General features: G+C 36.5%; 1 protein-coding gene across 1 annotated transcript in view; it reads right to left on the bottom strand.

Annotated features, from left to right (window-relative positions):
* The window catches only part of RIT2 (Ras like without CAAX 2), a 246,437-nt gene that overhangs the window by 153,776 nt on the left and 71,316 nt on the right, over positions 1 to 21,345 (bottom strand). The window contains exon 2 of the mRNA XM_080370921.1: positions 12,217 to 12,273. Within this exon, the coding sequence (XP_080227047.1) occupies positions 12,217 to 12,273 (57 nt within the window). The remainder of the gene's footprint in view (positions 1 to 12,216; positions 12,274 to 21,345) is intronic.

Genomic DNA, 21,345 nt, shown 5'->3' with positions numbered 1-21,345 from the left:
TAGGATTCCGTGGGATGTAGTATAGGTCACCTCCTATAAATGATGGGATTCTGTAGAGAGGCTGGGAAACAGCAGAGAATTGGGTAAAAGACTGACAAAGTCTTATAATCTGAATAGTTTGGCCTAGTACAGTAACTATCAGCCATGGAGCAAATGCTGTTATCAACAAAGCCACCATTTATGATTTTAATCTGCAAGCATGCACAGATGTGACTAAATTTGTATGAACAGCTACACAGGCTATGACTTGCTGCCCAAAAAATTCACTGAGCTATTCTTTAGGCGGTACTGTAGTCTTTCTAAATAGCTAAATGTTGCTTATAAAGTGTTCCACCCATGTGAATAAGACTATTTGAGTAAAAAATATTTTTCTCAGAACGAGTTCTCAAATAGAAAATAGGATTTCTTACAAACGTTAGCATTTTCGCAAATCAAGGCTAAAGATAACTCAGGCAAACCTTTCCTGCAGCATTTGCTTTTCTGTTAGAAGCCACTTTAATATAGATAATGCTACTAATATTTAATAAAGGCATATCATTACTTTCTCTGCTTCCAGAAAAAAATGTAATTTACTTCAAAGTTGTACATGAACAAAGCGAACAAAGTACTCCTGTTTAATCAAAACATGATAATTAACAGGAGTCCAAGTACCCTTATCTTGGGGAACAAGAATAGCAGGTAGCAATTTCACTACTCTTTCAAGTCCATGGTTGTGCTACTGAGTGGGAGGATGTGACTTCACTTCTTACCATGTCAGGGGGAGTAATTAACAAGTTGACTACATCTGCATGGCTATTAGCAGCGACGTTGCCTTGGATTTAGTAAGGTGTAGATGGCTGCTGGCTTCCATGAAAGAAAGGTTAATGGAAACATTTGTCCTGTGATGAAGAATTTTGAATAGAGCATGATAAAGCATTCACTTCTAGGAAATGATAGCATCTGTGCCTCTTCCAATTTCAAAAATCACTTAAGGAGTATTTTTACAAATCATGATATACAAGGAATAAGTAAGCACGTTTTCCACCGATGACCCTATTTATGGGTTGCAAGCTGCTTCTAAGTTCATGATCCTAATAATTATCATCATCACAGTATGTGGGTTGTGATATCTATGACAGAACTACTGGGCTAAAGCCACAGAGTGACTTAGGTGTTCACTGTAACTTCAGTCATCTAATTCCTAGGACCTTTGAATCCCCTCAGTTGCCACATAACATTCCACCCTGCTTTAGCCCTAAGAAGCTAAGCTTTCCTTTAAAGTATTTCACATTTGAAAGCATTATTTATCTGACTAACCTGAGATGCACATGTTAGGGTGAGATGAATCATGCTATAGAACTTCAGCACATTTACATTATGAATTAAAACCCACAACCTGCATGTGACTTTACTGTGGTTTAATATTCCAGATAAACTTAGAAACTCTCCTGCCTTAACGTCACCAGCCAGATGGACAATTTGCTCACGGTTAAACCCAGTCAGGATCTATAGGCTAGGAACTGAATTCCTCAGATTATATTAGTGGTTCAATCCAATGAGAATATGAAACTCTACTAAAAAATGTACAATAGCTAAGAACCTAAGAATGAGATGCCGTCCCAATTTTCTATGACAGGTCAATGTTTGGAGTATCACTGTAGGCCTGAAAAGCTCTGCTCTGAGGACAAGCTCTTCTGTGATAAGAAGCACCCTTCAACTCCTTTTGCCACTCCAATTTATTAGGTGGATCAATTAGAGACTTGGTGAATCAAAGCATGGGGAATTGAGGGTTGTTGCACTGAGTCAAATGAAAAACACCTGTTGCTGAGATAAAGGTCTTCTACATGTATGAAGCTTAGAATAAAAAAAAAATATAAAATGGCCTATTTTGTGTAGAAGAGGAAAAAATATTTTTACAATGGTTTATAATCTTAGTGGATTCTATATTTTTAATATGGTATATATAATTATGAAATAATTTCCATAAAATTATTTCATTATTATCATTATTACTAGTATTAATACTCTTAAAAGATTTACCACATACATGCTTTTATATTGTTACAGTTATGAGAAAAGGCTTTTTCTTTCCTTCCTAAATTTTGACCTGGCTAATCAGTGCATAAGTATAAAAGCCACCAGGTCACACTTCTATACAGTTTTTGGTTGTTTTCCTTCTCTCTCTGTTTAACAGATATACAATTAAAGTCAGAGGTCTCTAGAAGGAATAGAAGGGCTCTACACTATACTCTAATCTTGACACTCTATTCAGTGGAGAAGATGGCCAAGTCAGGATTGTACCTTACCTTTAACACAAAAAGAGTTAATGGATGATAGGAAATAATAAGTATTAACCGTTAAGAGTTAATGTGAACAAGCAACATAAGTCTCATGGCAACATGCAGGAGAAACACTTTTGTCTCATGTTCTAGCCATGGTAAGCAGATGTTGGGAAGAGATGTTTGAGAAATAGAGAGTCATTCACCTGTTTGTTTGCTTTCTGAAACATGGGAGAAGAGGAAGTCAGATCACTGACCAGATTATCAATTAAAGTCATTCAGATTAAATAAATGCTCCAAATGAGAATACAAAAAGTAGAGCCAGAAAAGTTCAACAGTCCCTTTAATCCTTTTTCCTCTTTTGGAGAGTGACCAGTAGCCCAAGGAATCCTACACAATGAGTTTTGCTTGACATATTTTGTCAGCTTCGAGTTGTTTGCACCTCAAAGGCCTTTCTGAGGTGGAAGCAAAATCTCCGTTTTCAACAGCCCTTGATGGATATCTACAGTTTTGGCACAGGTCGTTATCGGTATTCTTTTTGATAAAAAACTTTGACCCGAGAAGAAATTTTGGCTCAGGAGCTGGTCTCTGATAGTGACCCTGCATCAGATGGTTGACTCAGTTTTCACGTATTGCCTGTCCCAGAAATAAAAGGATCTCTTCTCTCCTCTTTCATTCTTGCTTATGGTCCCATTTCCCCCTATGTGGTTTTACACTATCTCTTTTGCCACTTTTTGAGCTTGCAGAATTGTTTTTACTGCAGTGATTAAAGTCACTACCCTGGTAGACGTCTATTCTGTGTTGGGGTGGCTTAGTTTTCTTCTGGACTAGTGTTGAATCAGCTTAAAAAAATTTGTCAGATGAATGCCAGAGAGCCAACAAGGCTGGGAGAAGGGCAGAGATGAAAAGTGTGACCTCGTCCTTCTCCACAGAAATGAATTGTTAGATTTGTCTCACCTCATCTCACAAAACTACAGTCTGTTGCAGAGCCACCAAAGTCTGTTCATAGCTGGTGAAGGTTTGTGCATCATTCTTTGTCCATGGTTTAGGGTAACGAAATTAGATAGCTCTACACCAGGTTTCTTCTATGCATTATTTCTTTGCCTGACACCTCACAGTATACTACAGACTCATAACTAGCTACTGCTTGGTACCACCATGGCTGAAGCAAATGTGTTAGTGTAGCCGCTTCGGTAAATTTTCTAAGGGCATGAGTGACATAGACAAACAACTGCATTTCCAAGACTAAATGGCAAGTCTAAATGTTTTTCAAAGTGTTCTGATTAACCTCTAACCTCTGAGCAGATGTTTGGTGAAATGATAAGGGAGAAAATGACAACTTTAGGAACAGCTTTCAGACGCACCTACTCCCTAGGAAGATACAGACTGTGTTTGCTTGTCTGCTAGTGTTTATTATCAGAGATATTAGCAAAGGAAAATTACTGGATTACACACTGTTTCCCGAGTCTTTGAAAATGCTAAAAGACAGCAAGTTGTCACCTGGTATAAACAGTCCTGAAATAATTGCATGATGAGTTGCATTTCTAAGAAAATATGAATGTGACAAAGCAGTAGCGGACATAAGTGTGTGTCCAGGATTTTAGAGGTGATTAATCTTGAGTATGGACAGGGAAATGTAATTGGTTGCTTTGGTTTTTTCTTACATGAACTCTGCAAACTGTTTTGAACTGAATAATTGACTTGTTAAAGCAAAGTCCCAAGAAAGGAAGCTTAACAGCAGAGCTGGAGATCATGTATTTGCATGACACTGCATATTTAGAATGTGGCCAGGCTGTTTCATTAATGAGGAAAATACTGAAGTTCTCAGCAGAAGAAGGAGTAAAGAATCAAAGTTTGTCTTGAGTTGAGAATGCATCTAAAGTTAGAGGATATATCTTAGACTGAAATGTTGAGAGATGATCCATTAATCTACTCTTTAGACAGAAGCTACCACCTTTAAAAAAAAAATATTTCCAAGAGAAATGGGATTTATTATTTTTTTTAATCAAATTGTTTCCATCACAGAGAATAAAGATCTGCTATGATCTTCCAGGCTCCATTCTCCATGGCTTCTAATAATTTCTATTTCCCTTCATGGTGGGATATAACAACAACCTTAAACAGAAGGTATTTTGCTGCCTCATTGAAATCTAAACTAACTGAGCAGCTTAGATGCCTTTTGCATTGTCGGTTTCTTAATACTCCTCCTCCTCCTCTATTCATGGGGTTTTTTTTCAGTCTTACAGTGGGAGCGTCTATGCTGCCAGACACATGCCAATGTTCCCTATTCTTTTGTCACTTAACAAGGATTCTGCATGGCAAGTCCTACTCTGCATTTTACTCCCTTCACTGCAGGCCATCATACAGGCATTCTGAAAGATATCATGCTGCTCTGTGAAAGTCCCTGCTCTGGCAAGCCATCAGGGAAGGCACTGCAATTCAGCTTCAGGCACTTACATTTAGACAGCTACACACTATATGTCTACGTGCAAGGTAAGTATCTAAAATCCCCCTACCCTTCATGGAAGTATAGACACTATTCAGTTGCCTGTACATGACACTTGCCTTTTGATGTGGTCTCAGGAACCCTGTCTGGCTTTCATTTACTGGACTAGAAGAGATCTGGTCCACCTGATCCTATGTCACACACACTGGGGACCAGGTGACGATGACACAAGACCTGTGGGAGATCCACAGCCTTCTAGATCAGGATCTAGGACCAAAGCAAGATAGTGTAGGACATCCCGAATGGCTCTCAAAGCCTGTTATAAGGGAAGTGAGCAAAGATCTAGATCTCCACTCCTAAATATCCCTGAACCCCTCATAACTGGAACCTAGATACACAGCTTTTGTGTAGACATTTTAATTCAGGTGTCTGAACTAATTATGTAAGTCTTGAATCTGAAATCTTGAAATATGAATTAATGAAGTGAGTCTTACTCCTAACATAGCAGGCATAATCACTGTTTGCTCTTCATGTAGGTTAGGTCAGAATGCTTTATACCAAAAGTGAGTATTAACATCTTAATGTGACATATAAAGTGGGTAATATCAACAGATAGAAAAAACAAACAAGCAAACAACTAATAATAAAACATGGGTTTAAGAATATCATTCAAATGCAGACACCAGTAGTCCTACATAATCTTCATTGCTCATTTTAAATGACGATGAATATGGAACACAAATGTAGCTATGTCCATACAATCAGTCTGAATACCCTTGGAGACAGTGTTTAGAGACAAATAGTACTGCTTCCAGATCATTTGATAAGAGTTGTTTATGCAGTCTCAGATAAGGCTAATAAACATATGGAGAATGATGAATGAAAGTTGATTGTGACTATTTAGCTACTGATTGTACGATTTTAAATAATAATAATAATTTTGGAGCTCAAATCCAGTTGTGGTTTGTTCAGTCCATCATAAATACTTTATCTGCTCTGGGAAAATGGGAATGACAATATGAGAATGAAATTATGGATGGAATATATACATATATATGTTCTAGGTGACCAGAAATGATCTAGAAAATGTTGTACCCTAAAAATGCATTTGAATAGTATTTTTGTGGCAAGATGCCCCTCTCCTGCTCTAGGAGATATGTCTCATCTTTGTCTTTTTTCATTCTGTCATTACTAATGAGTTTGCATTTCCCTTGCTTTATCCTTTTTCATTATTGTACCTTGAAAACAGAATATTCTTTATAACGCAGACATTTTTTTGTACGTATTTTATAACCTCAGAATATTTTCAGTCACATTTTATCTTTTATTTTTTTTCTCAAATTCACCCACGCATTTCCACTGTCTTATTAAAGATGAGTTTAAATGTGTTTTATTTGATGCATTGGTGAATGCATTACTTCGTTAGGAAACCTCATGGAAATTCATGTGCTTAATGCTAGAGTGCCTCCCATCCCACACCCATTTCAATTAAAGTTTGACATTGACACAGTCTTAATGCCCTCAACTGCTCATTTGACACAATCTTATTCAGTGGTATCTCACCAAAACAGGAAGCTGCTTTCGCATCTCGTTTGCATTATGTATTCATTTTAAGATTAGTCACATGGTTAATGAGCATCTTGGAGGCTGTCCAGTTTGCTACACTATGTCATGCTTCCTTTCCTGCCACTCTACTCACATTAACTCTCTGTGATATTGCCAAAGACGGTACAGTGTAAATTGCTCTTATCCATTTGTTCCAGAAAACGATCACATCCACTGCCACTTGGAAATTGTTCCCATTGTTGACTACAATTAAATATTAAATGTGAGCTGAAATCATTTCATTTTCATGAAGTACTAGCCTTTGAAATTTTGCCCAGTTACAGCCTAATACTAAAAGAATTTCATCCTTCCCCTCCCCATTTACTTACAAAACAAATACGTATCTGTCTCAAAATTCTGAACTGCAACATCTGTAGCAAGCCTGAAACAAAATCATTATTCCTGTTTTATCTTGAAGTGGCATTAACTCAAAGTGACAGCATTAAAATTAGCACTTCAGGTAGCACTTAATTTTTTAATCAATGTTTACTTTATATTTTAAACAAATACTGACACATCTATTTGTGTATTTATGTGTATGAATATTTATTTATATCTATATATAATGTCTGGAGTTTGAGGTTCTCAAGTTCTTACCAGCTTTCTGCCAAAGACAACCAGCAAAAACAAAAGACAGTTTCATCCCTCAGAAGGTATCATTTATTGTCACCATTTATTTTGACACGATATGTCTGATCCACACTGTACATAGGACTTCTCTGAATAAATTCCTAAGTAAACAAAAATGCACCACTTAAAAAACAAACAAACAAACAAAACAAACAAACAAACCAGAACAAAAAGCAGCCTTTTCCCTCAAATAACCCCATACTAGTCTTTAAAAATTTCTTGGACTTTAAAAAGTATTGGACTAAGCATCACAACATCCAGAAAATTCATCAGAAGTGTATATATCCCTTCTATAAATTATAAACACAGAAAGAAAAACATGTAAATAATTCTATTTGCAAAGCTCTTTTAGGATCAAAGTTAGCATGTTTGAAATATATGTATGTATGACATACAAATCTATGAGCACATGCATCACATAATACAGCAACTGAAATGTCCTTTCAACAAAAAATTCTGCATCATCTCATAGCAGCAGCAGCTTTGTGTGATCAGGATTCCCTGTAATATTTCAAAAACGTCAGTGGATAACAGAAAAAAAGTTGTAAGAACAAAGCACCATTATATTCCAATTGTTTATTTCTACTGTATTACTACAGATATGAGTCACTGTAGCAAAAGGAATCTCCATTGCATTGGCAGTGTAACGTGAAACCACAATAAAAAAGAGTGATAGGGAAAGAGTGTGACGTTCCTAGAGACTGTCACAAAAAAGGGAAAAACAATGCCTCTGGATTTTTAAAGCTACAGAATTATTAGAATAAATTCCTAGCCCTGTGTTTGGAGGGAAGCAGAAGTGGGAAGGGGAAGCACATTTGGCAGCATATTGAAGTGAAAGGACTTATCTGTATTCTCTGATCAGAAATAGCAAGCAATTTTCACTACATCCCCATGCTGGACTAGACAAAAGAGAAACATATTCTTATCTTTAGACTCCCCTTAAAGCTTACTGTCTTATCAGTTTGCAGATGAAATATAAAATAAAAATAGAATAAGGAGAAAAAACCCCTCCAACTTCTAAAAATCTTCAAAAGTCAATTGCCCATGGGTATGATTCTATGGAGCAAGGAGTAGGCTGGGACATAAAGTGTACCCTTTATAGCAAAAAAATCAAACCTCAGAACATTTCTTAGGATTGAAAGGACTTCGGCTTTTAGGAAATAAAACATGGAAACCAGTTGGCAGCCATTTATTTCTAAACCAAAGCAAAGCCAGCTTCCTTGTTTCAGGTTTTTTATGTGTTCCTAACTGACCATACAAGATGGTTTTGTGGATCCCTTGTGTAAACTGAGTATGGCTTGGTTCGGCTTTTCAAGTAGAACACCAACCAAATTATATCAGTCCTCTGGTCATGTGCTCTGGGAATGGTTTAGTGTCCCCTGTCTTTTTGCCCAGATGTTAATATATTTCACAAGAATCTACAGAAATAGAAAACCAGTTGAATTTATTATTCCGCTCCTATGCCGATGCTTAAGGTGGACAAAGAAAAGTGAAAATGGTCAAAACGATCATAAACATTTAGTAGCCCCAGGGGTCACTGAAGTCTTGCCAATAAAACGGAAAGACTTCTGGAATTTCAAAGACAATGATGTTATTTACAAAGGCCCCTCCATTTCACAGCTCTCTGCCTATCTGTTTCTATTAGGACAGCTCTTAGAGAAAGCCCCATCAAGCACAAGGAGGTACAGCACCAATTCTGTCAATGCTAACTACTTAAGTCATGGTTAAATTTGCACAGTTAAGCATTGTGTTCACTGCTGCCACAATTACACATCACAGAAAACATAGAGAATAGAGTAGCTAGTGCAAGAACTTTAGGAAAAATAAAAAATATGTAGGTAGTTGTTAGATTCTTATGTCCCTGTAAAACAAAAATAGCCAAACCACAATAGACCTTATCTTAAAGCTCAATTGGAGAACAGTACTCAGCCAGCTGGTAATGCTGGAAGTCTTTGAATTATCACTTAATCTCATCATAGAACGTTTTTTATTATTTCCAGGGAATACCACCCTCTCAGTGATACCTGAAGGAACAGAAACTTGTTCCGTTAAGTGACCAAAGACAAATAAAACCATGGGTAAGCAGAACAAGTTATGTTCAAAGTGCACTAAAACCTGAAGTCAGAATGACCAGGATGTTCAAGATAGCTCATGAATTCCCCAAACAGGATAGAAATTGCTGAGGAGTGAAAGTGACCTAAAATGTATGACACAAAGGAAAAACAATATTTTGATGTCGGTGAGATCAGTGATGCCAGACACCACTGAAAAGCTGTTCAATATTCTGCTTTGCCACTTGGCCAGAGTGAAGGTACATTTCATATGTGGCCTGGGTTTTTTTCTTTCCTCATGACCTGCTGCTGGGTTACGGTGAAGAAACAAACCCCTGGCTAGACAGATCTACCTGTCCCAACACGGCAACTTCTCCATGACACAAAGTATGTTTGTGGCTACCTTCTTGCGACCTTTGAGAAATAATCCCTCCTCTGACAACTCCTGGCATCAGCATAGTCTTGGCACTGGATATGCTCATTCTGGTTTACCTAATATTTTTTTTTAGCTGATGGAAAATAGTTAAAATATGCCTACCACTGGAAGGGAAAAAAAGAAAAAAAAAAAAAAAGAAAAAAAAAAGAAAAAATCACTAGAAGGAAAAAAAAAAGAAAAAAAAAAGATTAATTCTGTGATGAGACTCGAAGCTCAAAAGTAGTAAAAGCAGTCTCAACAGTATAGACTTTTTCAGTGTGCTGAGAGTTTCAAATGTGTTTGTTTCTTATTACAGATAAGATAACAAATGATTGCTTCTATCTGTTCTTTGGGTTTATGTCCAGTTTTAAGGGGTCATATCACAAATTTACCCAGGAGGAAACATATGTACTTAGCCCAAGATTGTACTCCTCTGCTGTTTAGTACCTGTTTTAGAGAATGAATAGAAATAAACCTTTCTCAGGATGTCCTCAGCATGTTCTGAGAGACAGAAGTGCTGAGCAGAGAAAACTCAAGAGTCATATTTCCAGTTTTGCCTCTAGCCAGCTGTGTGAGCTTGAATTCAATATTCCATTTCCCTGTTCTTTATCTCCCCCTCTTTTCTCTCTTTAGAGTGTTGGTTTAACTGAGCAGAAGCTCTCTCTTACTCAAGGAGACCTTCATCCTGATTAGGTCCTCCAGGCATTCCTGCAGTATGTACTTACAATGCATCATAAGCTTTCCTTCTCTTTATGATTATCTATTATTCATATTGTGGTAGTGTCTAGAGACCAATAAGTTAGAGATTATGACGAGATACAATATATGGATAAATACAGCTGAGAGGTGGATAGTTAATAATAAAGTTGGGTGTATGTACATAACTTAATGTTGTCAGTAATTACTAATGTTCCTTTTTTCCAATTAGATATAACGATTATTTTTTCCTGAGTGAAACAAATGAATTGGTAGCAATTTCATAGTAGTTTTATCTTCTTTAGAGTTGACAGATCTCAGTTTTATTCTGCAATATTTTTAATGGTTATAAAATTACCACTGGCACAAAAAGTTTATTAATTTTTTAATTATTTTTTCATCATTAAAATATTACAATTTACCAGGAGTTACTATTCAGGAAACGTGGAATACTATAGAAAGAATTTTTAAAAAAAGAAATCGTATCGTTAGATGCTCTATTTAGCAAAGCAGTAATTTTATAGAGTGTAAACTTTAGTTTGAAATATTTGAAAATTGTAAATATAACAAATAATCATTTTCACTGAGGGGGTGGATAAACTTTTTTTTTTTTCTTTTAAGTATTCTTTGTACATATTGATATTTTCAGTGCCTCTCATTTATCAGGCCCAGATTCTGACATCTTCTCTTTGGTATAGCTAAATATTACACATGGATAGTTCCTAAACATGCAAGGACTTCTTAGTATAAGTACCACTAATAAACCCGCTCAAATGAACAAACATTCAATGATGCCTAGCTCTACCTTGATGTCACATATTCTTTTATATTAATAATTATAGTAGTGCCCAAATGATGCTCAGTAGAAAGGACAGAATTCTTTTGACAACCATTCTTAACATTACAGACATAGAATTTTTGAGGCTGGGAGGGAGCTCTGGAGGTCACCTGGTCCAAACCTCTGCTCAAACAGGGCCACCTAAACCAAGCTGCCCAGAACTATGTCTATACAGTTCTCCAAGTATAAAGTATCTCCAAGGATAGAGGCTCCACAGACTCTCTGGCCAAACTATGCCAATGTTCTCATGTACTGGATAGCCCATAGCCAGATATGGCCTCAACAGTACTGAGCAAAGAGGATAAGGATCACCTCCCTCCACCTGCTGTCAGCCGTCCTAATACAGTCCAGGATACCATGAGCTTTCTTTGCCTCAAGGGCACCTTGCTGGCTTATGCTCAACTTAGTGTTCACCAGGTCTCTGGCAAGATGTGCATAGATGCTAACTGATACAACAACAGCAACACAGGGCTGCTCAAGGCATTAAATCACTTGGGGTTAGTCCCTGTAAATATTTTCCAAATTTGTACACAGATTAAAAAGGAAAAAAAAAAACATTTCAAATATTTCAGAGACAAATTTTTTCCACAGCCTATTTGAATTAACTGGTTTAGAAATTGAAACTCATTCAACTAGAATTCCAGATCTCTCTTCCAGCTCAGACTGTACCATTGTACTCCAGCCATATAGTCATATAACGGCCAGCAGCTAAGATGTACCTCAGTGTATTGCAGGTGCATGTGAATATTTCTCATTATTTAAGATTATAATGCAGGTAAACCTGATGGAGTCAGCAGAGTATGTGACTGCAAAGCACAAATGTAGTATATTAAAATCAGTAGTCACTCGATTTTTCTAGAGAAAGTTAATAGTGGAAAACAGTACTAAAATAACAAAACGTTGAAAAACACACCAGACTGGAGTTTTTTTTTTTGGTTGTTTGGTTTTTTTTTGTTTTTTTTTTTTTTTAGTATTTTTAAAGACTATTTTCTGTCTTGTAACATTTGTGGTTTGTATTCTGTGCTGATAATTGCCCAGTCATCAATAATTTTAAGGCATGAAGCCACAAATCTGTTGTTGTACAACACATTTCAGGAAGAAGTAACTATGGTATGACCATGACACAATTTAATCATCATCACAAAATTAAGGTTTAATCTAAAGTGTACAAATCTGTTTTTTGTCTAAGTGATATTTAGGAGCAGCTTCTCACTGTATGGCAACCTTGAATAGGCAGAGATTGAAAGGGATAAAGAGGAGAAATAATCTCTACTCACCTATAGTTGGATCATGATAGTCAGGGAACCGATGGCTTATGAACTGCATTGTCATTGCTGGTGAGAAGAAACACAGAGGGAAGATAAAAGAATGACATTACTGTCTTTAAATTACAATAGGGAGAAGAAATACTTATCCAAGTATCAGCTTGGAAAGTCAGTCAAAAGTCTGGTCTACAGCTGCGCGAATGCACTAACATTGCAGCGTTAACTAAGAACTGATTAAACGTCCTTATTTATCTTAATTTCTTCCTTTTAAAACCTCATTTTATCAATTGACATATTAAAATATTATGTTTTTCTATCACTTGGTAAATACTGTTAATACCTGATAGTGTATACAGATGAAAATTGCCCTGAAGAAAGCATAAAATACAATTTACATGGCTGTTTCATACAAGTTTTCATGATGTTACAAAATGCCACTAACGGCAGTATCTGATTTGATTTCTGGTGTGTTTTAGAAATATCTAACCCATTGAACTTGTTGCAGCAGACAAATTCTTCTGTTAACCACCTAAAGCTTGGTTTCTTCTGAACAGACTGTTTTATAGCTGGGTATTACCTGCTTTCAGAAATTTTAGGAAAGTCACATCAGTCTTCAAGAATACTGCTTTGCATCATTTGCAACAGGTGGCATTCTGGAAGTGAAAATCCAGTTTATGTGGAAAGCCAGAAAGATTCATATCCTGACCAGTCGTATGTTTCCAACATGACATCTAAAGTTCATGGACATTGAATAACCACACAAGTAGGCTTAGGTATTCAGAGGTCACAGGAATACCATCAGTTATCAGAACAACATGGGAAATTATGTTACTTTGTTGGTTTTCTTCAGGAGTTTGAAGCTCAGCTCGTTTGTAAAGAAAAGATATCTACCTAACACTGAAAGATGTGACAAGACCTTCAGAAGTGAAACAGGTGAATTCCAGTTGAACAGATGGACCAAAAAAACCCCATAATCTACCATTATTTTTTTTATTATTCCTTGATTGGTAAGACAATTTCATCATTTTAATTTTTCATGTTTTTTTTAATGCCTGCATTAAAATTCTTTTATAGCTGCTATGTGGGCATTTGTTTAAAAAAAGCACCCCACCTGAATAACTATCAGTCACAACACATTCAATCAAACATAAGATTCTGCCTTACGACTTGAACATCTCCGTTACCTTTGACAGCAGAGATTATGAGCAAGAAGTGCAACATTTTAAGAAATCTGCCTATAAATACACCCTGTTTTTAAAACAAGATTGTTTTAGTTTGTTTGTCCTCCTTATATTTTCAAGAATCAGGGGGTTAAGGAGATAGTTTTACAAAATGACACAGAGAAGGAGTATTAAACATTTATTACCATGTTAATAAATTATTCCATCTTTAGTGTAGACAAATATAAATGTTAAGAAGCAGCATTATAAATTCATAGTAACTCAGAGAGGGTAACTGTAAAAAAAGCTCATTCACTCTATACATATTATAGGGGAATAAATCTATGTACAGTGACACTCAGGTCTTCTATATTATCTGTTGTTGGATGCATTACTTTTAAGTACTATGTATGTTTCGGCACTTTCATTTCCAGAACACCTGTTTTTTTAATCACAACAGATTTTTAGGCACCTTGATCTGATAACGGTTAGTGGTTTATGAAGAATAAATTGATGCCTAATGTAACGTACCTAGTTTTCTCTGAGAAGCAGAGGCAGCTAACAGAGATATTCATGTGGTTTATGCCTACACATTTTGAGCTTTCTGAGGGCCTGTATCATAAATAAATACAATTTGTTTCACTACCTGCTGCTTTTTCTTGCTGATTTTTTTATTATTATTATTTTTATTTTTAAAAGCTAACTACTCTACATCTGATCTCATTCTGTTTCCTTTTGGAGCTATGCCTGCATCACAAAATATGTTGCAACTGAAATAGAAAGTCTCAGAGGACACCCAGAACTCATGGCAAACATTTTTGCTCTCTCCTGAGACAGCCCTAAATCAATACATCATTTATATCCTCATCAGATCCACAGGATCTAAGAGGACTGAGATAATATGGAACCATCATACTTTCTACGGTAACATGCAAAATGTCAGACACTGGGACATGTCAAATTTACATCTCCCAGATCATTCTATGTGTGTGAATATGCATCATCAAAACTTTCACAGGAGCCTGGGCTGCACACTGTGTTTTAGAGGTGGATCAGAAGAAGAACTTACATCTTGTAATGTCAAGTGCAACAACACTGACTTGTGCCTACCTGATCCTAGTCCTGGTCCAGAGCTATGCATGAACTGATTTGGTTATGTATAAAATGGATCTGGAAAGGTTCAGAATTAGAGAAATGTGTTCCGAAAAGCACTCTGCATAATGAAATGTAGATATCTTACAGTCAGCTGGCCAGGGAAACAGTGAATACAAACTTCCTTGTACAAGCATTTTGTCCCCCAACTTCTTCCATGACAGCCCTCTGTTAAGGGCTCCTCCCAGTCACCAGGGTAAGGAACATCTTTGGCCTCTTTAGTGCTTGTCACCTCTTGCATAGGGATTAGCATCCTCTCCCAGAAACAGGTAATATGGCTTTGGGTTTTTTCAGGTGGAAGGAATTGAGGTACAATGATCTTTTAAATCACTGAATTACAATGTAAAAAAAGAAAATGGGGATATAAGAGATGGGCAGTGCAACCCATCATCCTCTGTGTGTTCTTTAGAATAAGAATTCACAATTTCTCTTAAATCCTACTGCCTGTTAGTATGGCAAGCATTTTCAGAGCAGACATAACAGGCCACTTCTTCTAAAAGGAAAGGCACAACCAGGTTTTGGCATCAAACAAACCCTTTAGTCCTTGAGGATGGGAGACAAAGTCTCAAAGAATCAGGTGTGACGTACAACATCAGTTGTGCCTGGATATACCAGATATTCCACAGCCATGGCTGCTGAATATGCAGAAATTAGGAATGATTTTCAGAAGTTGGTGGAATGATTCCCAAAGCAAAAGAAGGCTCAGTCACCACTGGCATGAAACCACGCAACTCACCTGGAGCCTCAGGAGTTAGACCTTATAACCAACTGTGTCTGGTCTCCCAGCAGGGCAGCTGCCTCAGCTGGAATAAACTGGCTTCTTAACTGATACTAACATCAGCTGCAAAGTCATTTTCCAGAGCAAATTAATTTTGAAAACTAATACAAAAATGGCATGTGTGTTCCATGCTGCTTTATGAAAATATCCTTGGTTCCTCCTTTCTTCTTTATTCATTATCCTTTTTTTTCCAAATAAATTAACACTCACACCTAACAAATCCAAACCATCATCAGGTATTGTTGTAACCATTTTCCTTTGGAAATCCAAATAATACTACTCCAGATTTTTGCAGATCTAGAAATTAGGGATCTTTAACTCTAATTTATGCCACATACAAAACACTGGATCACAATGTGGCTTTAAAGCAGTATATTAAACCAGAATAAATGGATAAGACCGATGTTTGAATAAATACATATAGATGTAAAAGCAGAGTCAGTTAAAAAATGGTAAAACATCCCAAACCAAAACAAAAGCTTTTAATCCATAGCAGATATTGTGAATTGCAAGTTGCCTGAAAAAATTTAATGAATATTTTATAACACTGTGAAGATCATTCCATTTAAATGGGAAATGTACATCACATGGCAACTACAATAAGTAAAAGGATCATTGTTTCAGATGAATAGTATCTACTTTATATCCGTCTGTGGCTAAGCAAGTGCAGATTGTCCCAGCTGAATAAATGTAAGCCTGATATGCATGATAAAGTACCTAACTTTAAAGTTCTCTTGTGTGTTCTTTGTTTTGTTTTGTTTTGTTTTTTGTTTTGTTTTAAATAGAAAAGGTGTTCAGATCCTACATTTAATTTTGAGTTGTTTCCAATCATGCTTACCCACTGTTCATTAACTATCTAGAAAGGTATACATGATACTTATGCGGGTAATGAAATGTGTATGTTTGCTATGAATACTAAACTTAGTCCTGTCTGCTACTTTCAATGTAATACTCACTCCCTTCCTAATAATATTTTACTTACCTCCTAGTAGGAAATGCCATGCTTAGAAAAAAGCTGAGGTTATATTATTTATTCTAAAGCATCCTTTTGATCAGTACAGCAATATTAAATATCATGTAAAGAAGGTACCAACTTTTTAAAATATATGTGTGGGCCCACAGGCCAATAGAAAAAATGCTTCAATACCCATGCAGTTTTAAAAGTAGATAGAGTAGAATCCCACTGTTCTTTTAATTTGCTCTAAATTTGATTTATACTGAAATTTTTGAAAATAGTCCAATACTTAATTTTCAAGGTTGCAGTATACATTGCAGGCTTACCAAAAAAAAAAAAAAAAAAAAAAAAAAAAATTATGGTATTAGTATCCCTGATGAGAATACCTCATCCTGAGCTTTCTACCCTTCTTTCTTCACCCAAGCACTTCTACATATTCACACTTTCCTGGATACTGTGTATGATTCTATATTAATCCATTTCCAAAAGAATTTTTACCCTCATCTCAAGATCCTATACTTTCAATAGTATAACACAACCACCACAGCAGTTGCAACTCAGAGATCTGTGATTCCATGTGGCTAATTCACTTTAGATCCACTATGCCAGTGGATCTTTAATGTGTGTTTTGATAAACATTGAGGTTTCAAAGGTACCAGCACAGAAGACAGACTTAAAAATAATACAATATGATGTGGTAAAGTCAGTGGACTTATATGTTAGTTCATTAAGTTCTTGAAAAAAAGAAGACAGCATATAGGGATTATTAGCACAGAGAAGGTGGCAGAGATGCTGCAGAGTCTAAAAACAGAGCAGTAGATCATATTAACAAAGTGTGCACCATAGGAAGAGACTCACAAAAAAGAAAAAGTGATAAATATGGTAAAAGTTTAAGGGACATGCTTGCCTCTATCAATCTGTAAAATTAAATAACTTTATAAAAAACATGGTGAGGACATGTTGAACATACCTGACTTTATTCTTATGATAACATGTTTTTATATAACTAAGTATGTAAAAATGTTACAATATCAAAGTTAAGCTATTTCAGCAACTAGAAGAGCATTTTATTACAACTATTTAATCTCTGAAATACTGGATAGTTTGAACAGTTCTGGTCTTTCTGGTAGTTTCAAACCTGCAAGCCCCTAGGTTTCATCTTCTAAAATGTATGATCTTTTCAAATGTTCATGCCTGAGAACTGGAATGTTGAGTTCTGTTTCATTGGCTGGAAAAATGACAAGCATCCTTATAACTAACTCCTCTAGAGCTCATTCCTGAATTTTTAGATTGGCTTGTCAAGTAAAAAGTCATTTGCAATCATTCTTCTGCCCATTGGATCTTATCGAATAGACTTTGCAGTAACAATGTGCAAACATATACATGATGAACAGCAAGAGGTGAAGACTGTAGTTTTTTTTCCAAAATCTTATCCACTCTCTGAATTGCGTTAACACTCACAGCAACTTTGAATGGCTAAAGACACCAATAATGCTACAATATATTGAAGGGAGAAGGGGGGAAAAAAGAAAAAAAGTTTAAAATAATTTAAATACAGTCTGAGGAGATCTTCATGTATGTTCAGTTTATGCAAGTTTAATAAATCAAAAACAACCAAGAAAAAGAAAAGCTATTAAACTTAAAAGGAAATTTTGCTGTGAAACAAATGAGAGACACTAGCTATAACAAATTTAGGCTACAAATTATAAAATATTTCTAGCCACCAGATGAGGGATTTTGTGAAACAGAATTCAAACACGTATGAAAGATGCAAGAAACCTCTTTGATTTTAAGGTGCTTCCTACATGGGAGTGATTCGGTGACACAGAAGGTTTTTTAGAGATTTTCCCCCTGTATTCTTAATCTGAGGTGGGGAAAACAACTATGTAATGTATGATATTTTGATATAGATAACATCTATAGACAAGTCTTCAAAAAATATCAGAGGTGGAAATGAATGTTTGCTTTCCGAACATACTAAGTGCTTTTGATCTCAAACATTTCATAAACCAGAGAGAAGTTTCCATATGGAAAACATTGTTTTGTAATAATCAGGGATAACTTAAATGACCCTATGTTTATGATATACTTGGGGGTGGGGGAATCTGATAGAGCTTCATATGCAATTCATGCAGTAAAACCAGCCAATCTGCAGCCTCTTCTGCTTTGAACAAAATGTGTTGCACTTCTGAAGTACTGCACTGTTATCCTTGTTCCTACCCCTTCCTAAGAAATAGTAGGAAGCAGCAGACATCTCTATGAGATGACAGCTTTCCAGGTCACAAAGGACTATGTGGTTTGACTATACAGTATATTTCCTGGTTTATTTCTATTTATTTTATCTATGCATGTTGCATTTAGATCACAGTACGCTTTAGAATAAACAACTGACAGCAGTAGTCACCTGAACTAACCAAAAGGAGTCAGAATGACAAAATACTGTAGATACATTCAAGGGCTTCACATCAGTGCAAGCCAAAATCGCCAGACAACAGCTACCAATGTCAAAGGTGAGAGAGGCTGTTTGATGTCAGTGGACAGAAGATCATCCAAACCAGCAGTCTTCCTTGACGACATGTAGCTTGATTAGATGGAGACCAAAATCCTTACCCAGAAAAGAATGTGAATGACCTGCCTTACACTGAAATCCATGGAGTTACCCATTTCCCATTGTAGAGGTGTTGTGTCAGATTCGAGCATCAAACATAAACACTGAAGGTTATGTCTACTAGAAGGTGTAAGGTGACTACCTGTGATATGGAGAAATAGTGTGAAATAGGGACAATGGACATCGACTGTGATTGTATGTGTCTGCTCAAGGAATGTGGGTATGGTGACTGGTCATGTGTGCGGTGTCTGGTCACATAGGCACACAGCTTTGAGGAGACAACTACAGTTTTAAGGAGACACCTGCCCTTCTTCCTCTAACAAAGGGGCTATTTAAAAAAGAATGAGAAAAGGATGAGAGATATTCCAATGCTATCTAGAGGGAGGGAGTGCTAAGTCTCCTTGCCGAAGAAGATCGGATGGTCACAAGAACATGAATCACCTACAAACCTGCAAGACCACCACATTCCAGGAAACGGACTGATAAGCTAATTAACATACGAAGCGGGGTTTAGGTAACGAATATGTATAGGCGTTAATTGAATATTCATTTGTTTCATTGTATAAATGTGAGATGGTTCGCCACTTCGGGCATGCACGCTTGTGGAGGAGCGATCCCCCGTGCATCTGCGCGCAATAAACATACCTACTTTATAACTTTCGAGTTATAGAGTCTAGTTCCGCACGTCACCTGAGGAGTATCTATTTTGGTCAAAAAGATGAATGAGAAGAATAGTGATGTCTAATGCAGGGTATTACATAATCTCATGAAATTTTAAGAGTACGGGGAAAGTAAGTATAGATACAAGGCAATATTATCTAGCAATAAGATATTTTTGCAGAGCATAGTTAGCCATATGATTGTTCCATGACATGGCAAATTGCAAAACATATTGCTGGATTAAAAACTTGTGTTTTAACAAGATTGGTTATAAACTCAAAGATCTCACCCCAGGATGAGACATTTTTCACACTGCTGGAGAAGTTTCAATATATTTTTCCTAGAACAACCACTATAGACCAGATTCACTTATGGGATACCAGCCTGAAATCACCTTTATTCTGACGCAGTACAGCTGGTTTTATGTTGTTATACCCTGTAAGAAACAGAGTAAGATGTTTGCCACAGCATTTCAGGAAGGAATGCTGCAAAGGCTGTGAGCTGCAATTATTAATTTTTCAGGTGTTACAATTTATTATTTATTGAGCCTTGGCTGTGAAATGAAGGCAACCAAAATTTTGTTTCTCTTTCTTAAACCCCTCTTGATGTACTAGAAAAATACAGAGGCTTGCTGTACAACAATCTCCTGTGTATGCTAGGCTGCTGATACAGCATTGCTTTTTACGCTGGGTTTTGTTAAAGTGATACGTGTTTTGTTCCCCTATCAAATCTGAAGCCCACAGCAAAGAGTAGTAAGCATCAGAAGGGCAGACTCTTAAAAGCCAAAACTCTTTCAAATTAAATCTATCTTCTTAGAATAAAAATCAAACACACAACCCCCCAGAACACATTAATTTTAATCAGAGAAAACAGTAGTTCTTAGGACAACCAGAACAGAAACAGGTAACTCCTCCTTGTCCATGACAGATCCTTCTGGTACCTTCTGTTGCTATGGTCTTGGCTGAACGCTGAGTTGAAAAAAGCACTGCACAGGCTTCTGTGGTCCTTTGGAAAATTATTTCCATCACCTCCAAATCCTATTCATCTTCTATTTGCTCCTGTCAGTTCTCTCACTGTCTTGCATCCCATTTTCTCTCTGGGATTCCACACTCTCTTGCCAGAAAGGTGATGGCCTTTCTCTCCCTCCAGAGGGTACCAGTTAGATCCCTTATTTGCTTGTTCATAAGCATAACACAAAACTACTAGGGAAATATGTTAAAGTAAGCCTCAAGAGAAAACAAAACAAACAAACAAAAAACCCCAAAAAACCCAAAAATATTACACCAAAAGTTAACATTTATAGTGAGTGAAAGAGGGGAGCCAGTTGTGTTATTTGGACTGGAGAACAAGAGAAAGGCTTCTTTGTATAGTTTTGTGCCCCCTACCATTGTAGGATAAGAGCAGACTAATCAAAATATGTTGGAGTTGGTGGTGATAGAGCAAGGCAGAAATAAAGCTTTCTTTGGAGAATATTCTTGCATCAGAAGGAAACAAAGGATGCAGAAATCTATACATTGTGGCAGTATGTTCCCCCAGACTAAAAGCAAAGACTTAGGAAGCAGATGAGAATTGCTTCCTCAAAGAGAAGAGACGGGCAGAATCTGTTTTGTTTTGGGAGCCATCTTGAATGAATAAATAAAAAAAAAAATCATGAATCTCAGAGCATCTCTCAAGAGAAAGATCTGCTCTTTCTCACAAGCATTAAAGACATGAGTTCTCACTATTTCTCCTTGAAGTGTGACCAGTGGAACAATGACATATGCTAGGTACTGGTCACAGCTTTCCAGCAGGGACTGAAGGGTAAAAAGAACAACTGCAAAAAAATTCA

The sequence above is a fragment of the Falco punctatus genome, assembly GCF_963210335.1.
Source record: "Falco punctatus genome assembly, chromosome: Z".
Taxonomy (NCBI): domain Eukaryota; kingdom Metazoa; phylum Chordata; class Aves; order Falconiformes; family Falconidae; genus Falco; species Falco punctatus.
Note: the sequence above shows the minus strand (reverse complement) of the source record. Positions and strands in the feature narration are given on the sequence as shown.